General features: G+C 32.3%; 1 protein-coding gene across 1 annotated transcript; it reads right to left on the bottom strand.

Annotated features, from left to right (window-relative positions):
• Positions 1 to 1,257: 1,257 nt before the first annotated feature.
• LOC132719351 (uncharacterized) lies at positions 1,258 to 2,925 on the bottom strand. Its single transcript, XM_060703114.1, has 3 exons — positions 2,527 to 2,925; positions 1,970 to 2,249; positions 1,258 to 1,823 (listed from the first exon to the last, which is right to left on the bottom strand). Exons 1-3 carry the CDS (start codon positions 2,923 to 2,925, stop codon positions 1,258 to 1,260), a joined length of 1,245 nt encoding a protein of 414 aa, XP_060559097.1.
• Between the last annotated feature and the right edge of the window lie 1,725 nt (positions 2,926 to 4,650).

Raw genomic sequence — 4,650 nt, 5'->3', positions numbered from 1 at the left:
GTTCTGTATCCGTCCATGTCCATTCTTTCACTGATTTCTTCTTTTTCTTTGATGAAGTGCCTGGCAATAGATCTGTTAATGGTTAAGTTATCTTGGAAAAGTTCTTGAAAAATCTTCTGTAGTATCCACAAAATGAAATAAATGATCTAAGTTCATCAGCGTTGGTAGGTGTCTTCCAATTTCTAATCTTTTCAATTTTGAATGGGTCAGTTTCAATTCCATCTGGACTCACTACGTGGCCTAAAAATTGTACACGGCCTTGGAAAAAATGACATTTCTCTGGAGATAGCTTTAAGTTGTTGTCATGTAAACGGGTAAGTATCATATCAATCCTTTCCAAATGTTGTTCATAAGTTTCCAAGAAAATAATCAGATCATCTAAATATATTACGCATATGGTCATGTTGTAATCGCCAAGTACCTCTTCCATTAGACGTTGATACGTTGCTGGTGAGTTTGAAAGTCCAAATGGCATCTTTACATACTCGAAAAATCCTAAAGGTCCTACCGTAAATCTTTCTTTATGAATTTCTTCAACTTCTACCTGGTGATAACCCGATTTCATATCCAATGTAGACAAAATTTTTGACCCGTGTAATACATCAAAAACCTCTTCAATACGTGGTAATGCATAAGAATCTTTGACGGATTTGTTGTTTAATTGTCGAAAGTCAACACACATCCTCAATGAACCATTCTTCTTTCGAACTAAAACAATATTAGATGCCCAGGGTGACTTAGATTTCCTTATGATTCCTGTGTTGAGGGGTTGCTATAAATGATTCCTTACTTCTTCTGCCATGTTTGGAGGAATTCGTCTATGAGGTTGTTTAAACGGTATGTCATCAATGAGGTCTATTCGATGTTTAACTTTTGGACAGTTGCCTATATCCGAGTCATCTTTGGAGAATGTGTGTATATGTTTCAGTAGTAATTCTTGAATTTGTTCTGTAAGTTTCTTGTTGTCATCTATTGTGATCTTTTCCATAATATTCTTTACATCATCTTGTTGTTGTATATCTTTCATTAAATTTTCTTCTATTTTAATAGGTTGAAGTTCACAGAGAACAGATCTTGGTGAAATAACTACACTGTGAGTTGTTAAATTTGACAGGGAAACATGAATTGGTCTATTCTTGTTGTAATGGTAATCGATCACACCTGGAGTAATATCTAAGTAGCTTGGTAAACTGCTATTTTCTGATTCATAAATCATTGCTGACGTGAAGTTGAAGTCTAATTCTTTACCTGTTTCTTCTAAAATAACTTCTGATTCAAACCGTTTGGTCCGAGAATAATGTTTTTGGTTTCTGCTGATTTGATGATTGCTATTCTGTTTTTATGTTTCTTTAACTCTTTTTCTCTCATCGAAATACATCTGAAGGATAGATACCATTGTGTATATAAATTTGCTCTTTGTAGATATTGATCGCCAAAATTCTGTTTACATTCTTCGAGGAGTTCTGTTAAAATATTGGTTCCGATGATGACTGGAGTTTTGAAAGAGAATCTTGTGTCTGGTGTAATCAGAAATAAACAAGTATGTGTTGTCACATTTGGTAGTCCTCGAGTAACTGTCATGTTGATTTCAACATATCCTTCATAAGGGAGCTGGTTACCATTCGCACATTCTATTTGAAGAAGATCCGATAGCGGTTTAAGTTGTACACTTTGTAAATGTTTATCATAAAAAGACTTTGATATTGCACTGATACAACTTCCTGTGTCTAAGAGTGCTGTAGTTTCTAGATCAATTTTCACCTCATTTGTATGTCCAACTAATTTAGGATCTTTGTCATCATTACATGTGCTTTCTTTTGATCCTATAACAAAAGCACCTATTCTTTTGGGCAAGTTCTGGCGATATGTCCATTTTCGTTGCATTTGTAGCATGTTGGTATGTTTGAAGAACAATTCTTGGCTAAATGTCCTTTCCCGTTACAGTTGAAACAAGTTGGTGAAAAGGTACCTCTGCCAGTTGGTCTAAATGGTCGTACTTCAGCTCTGCCTCTACCATACATATATCTTTGATTAAATCCTCTACCTTGACCTCTGTAACCTCTAGGATATTGATGTTGATATTCAGGATACGTATCTTGCTTTCTATCTTTTTCGATGATGTCAATCCTGTCATTGAGTTTCTTCATCTCTGATGACTCTTTCTTTTCTATGTTGATAGCTGCGTTACACTTCTTATGAGTTCCTTCTGTCTCTGACTTAAGTTCAGCCTCAATCTTTCGTAGCTCAATCTTGAATTCATCATAATCGTCAATTGCATCACATTTATATGCAGCTAACTGTTTGATTTCTGGTCTCAATCATTGATATAAAACTTGTTTCAAGATTTCATCATCAGTTTTCTTTAATGCCTTTAAGTTGACAGCTTGTGTAAATATTTCCTCCAATTTTGAGCTAAACACCAACACTGAATCTGAAGACTATTTTATAGAATATAATTTTCTAAGGATGCTTTCTCTCGTCTCAATGTTACCAAAAGTGCTTGATCATAACTTCTTGTATTGTCACCCCTTTGCCTAATCTTCTAACAACATTGCTTGCGTTTCCTTTCACTGATCTTCTAATTCCAAGTAAAATTTGTTCATCTGTAAAGTACTTTTCAGCCATCAATGCATCTACTTCAAATTTAAAAGTCTCCCAACTGACATCTCCCTTGTTATCTTCTCCATAGAAAGTTGATAGTTTTGGAAAATGATTACTGCCTTTTGATGAAAATGTTTCTTCTGCTGGTACTGATTTTGTAGATGATGCAGATTTCAACAGTTTAATCTGGTCCACAAAAGCAATTAAATCATCCGGACTTTCCATTTTCTCTGGTTTTAATGACAATTTATGAAAAACTTCTAAAATTTGTTTTTCCTCCTCTGAAATACTATCAGCAGCTTTTCCATATTTCCCTGTAGCCATATTTGTAAATATGTAGTTGCTTATTCCTTTCTTTTCAATAAAGTCCACTCACAAAATAAAATTCACTAAAATCAGTATAAAAGTTCACTAAGTTCACTTAACTTAAGTATCTCCCTCAACTTAAGTAATTTGCTTAATTGTCACTCAACTCTGTTTGGTTCAATAAAGTAAGTCTCTTCTGTAACTTAAATTGTTCACTTAAGTGTCACTCAACGCAGATTGTTTCAATTATGTAAGTCTCCTCTGTTAACTTAATAAGTCACTTAAGTGTCACTTAACTCAGCTTAATTCATTTACATAAGTCTCTTTCTTTACATAAGTAATTCACTTAAGTATCAAACTCTTCTTCCACTTCTCTTTCACTTTCCTTTTCTTAAGTAATTTACTTAAGTATCAATGTCAACTTCCTCAGTTAAGTACTATCCAAAAGCTCATTTAAGTGTCCACTTCACTTTATCTAAGTATCCGAAATGTGTAATATAAATATCCAGTTCACTTCATTTAACTTTTCAATTCACTTAACTTAAGTATTCACTCCATGTAATGTCAATCCACTTAAGTATAAAAATCCATGTCACTCAACTTAAGTATTGAGTTATTCACTTAAGTATTCACTCCATGTAATGTCAATCCACTTAGGTATAAATATCCATGTCACTCAACATAAGTATTGAATTATTCACTTAAGTAACTTAAGTATTCAATTCACCTAATGTCGATTCACTTAAGTATAAATATCCTCTTCACTCAATTTAAGTATCAATGTCTATCTACCTACTTCACTCACTTAAGTATTCATCTAAATCCTTTCACTATCTTAAGTGATCCTTTCAATCCACTTCACTCACTTAAGTATTCATCGCAATCCTTTCACTATCTTAAGTGATCCTTTCAATCCACTTCACTCACTTAAGTATTCATCGCAATCCTTTTCACTATCTTAAGTGATCACTTTAATTCAATTCACTCACTTATATATTCATCTCAATCCTTTTCACTATCTTAAGTGATCACTTTAATTCAATTCACTTCACTTAAGAAATCAATTCAGTTCATGTCACAATCCACAACATCAATAATCAATTCAATTCAGTTCACATCACATCAATAATCATTCAATGCAGTTCACATCATCAGTAATCTATTCAATTCAGTTCACATCATAACATCAGTAATCAGTTCTATTCAGTTCACTTCACATATAATCACAACTTCAGTAATCAGTTCACTTCACAACTTCAGTAATCAGTTCTATTCAGTTCACTTCACAACTTCATTAATCAGTTCTATTCAGTTCACTTCACAACTTCAGTAATCAGTTCTATTCTGTTCACTTCATAACTTCAGTAATCACGCCAATCAACTCAAGTAATGAATCACTTTGACTTAAAATAATAAAAAAAAAATAATTAACTTAACTTAAGTTCTTTTTATCCACTTAACATAAGTTCACACTCAAAAACTAATCAATTGTTTTCAATACCTTGAGTCAACAATTATTAAGATCAATTCAAAATTTATAAACGACTCAATGCATTCAAAGATGAAAAATTTAATTATCAAAATAAAGTATCCTGTTCCTGTCAAAATGCAAAAATAAAAAATTAGTTTAATTATCACTTATATCTTATTATCAGTATATAGTTATATTTGCGAAAATGTTCAAAGTTCAATTCAAAAATTTAATTCAAATATAATAAATTTTAAGTTTCTCTTTCTATCAAG

The sequence above is a fragment of the Ruditapes philippinarum genome, unplaced genomic scaffold, assembly GCF_026571515.1.
Source record: "Ruditapes philippinarum isolate M1 unplaced genomic scaffold, ASM2657151v2 ctg8506_1_1_1_1, whole genome shotgun sequence".
Classification (NCBI taxonomy): domain Eukaryota; kingdom Metazoa; phylum Mollusca; class Bivalvia; order Venerida; family Veneridae; genus Ruditapes; species Ruditapes philippinarum.
The sequence above is the reverse complement of the archived record's forward strand: the minus strand, read 5'-3'. Positions and strand labels throughout refer to the sequence as shown.

Bases quoted from the DNA above. Each gene is read 5' to 3' on its own strand.
- LOC132719351 (XM_060703114.1), bottom strand. From the start codon at position 2,925: ATGGCTACAGGGAAATATGGAAAAGCTGCTGATAGTATTTCAGAGGAG. The intron at 2,250-2,526 runs GTGACAATACAA...GATGAATTCAAG, and splicing joins TTAGAAGATTAGGCAAAGGG to ATTGAGCTACGAAAGATTGA. The intron at 1,824-1,969 runs GTACCTTTTCAC...CTTTTGTTATAG, and splicing joins ATTTAGACCAACTGGCAGAG to GATCAAAAGAAAGCACATGT.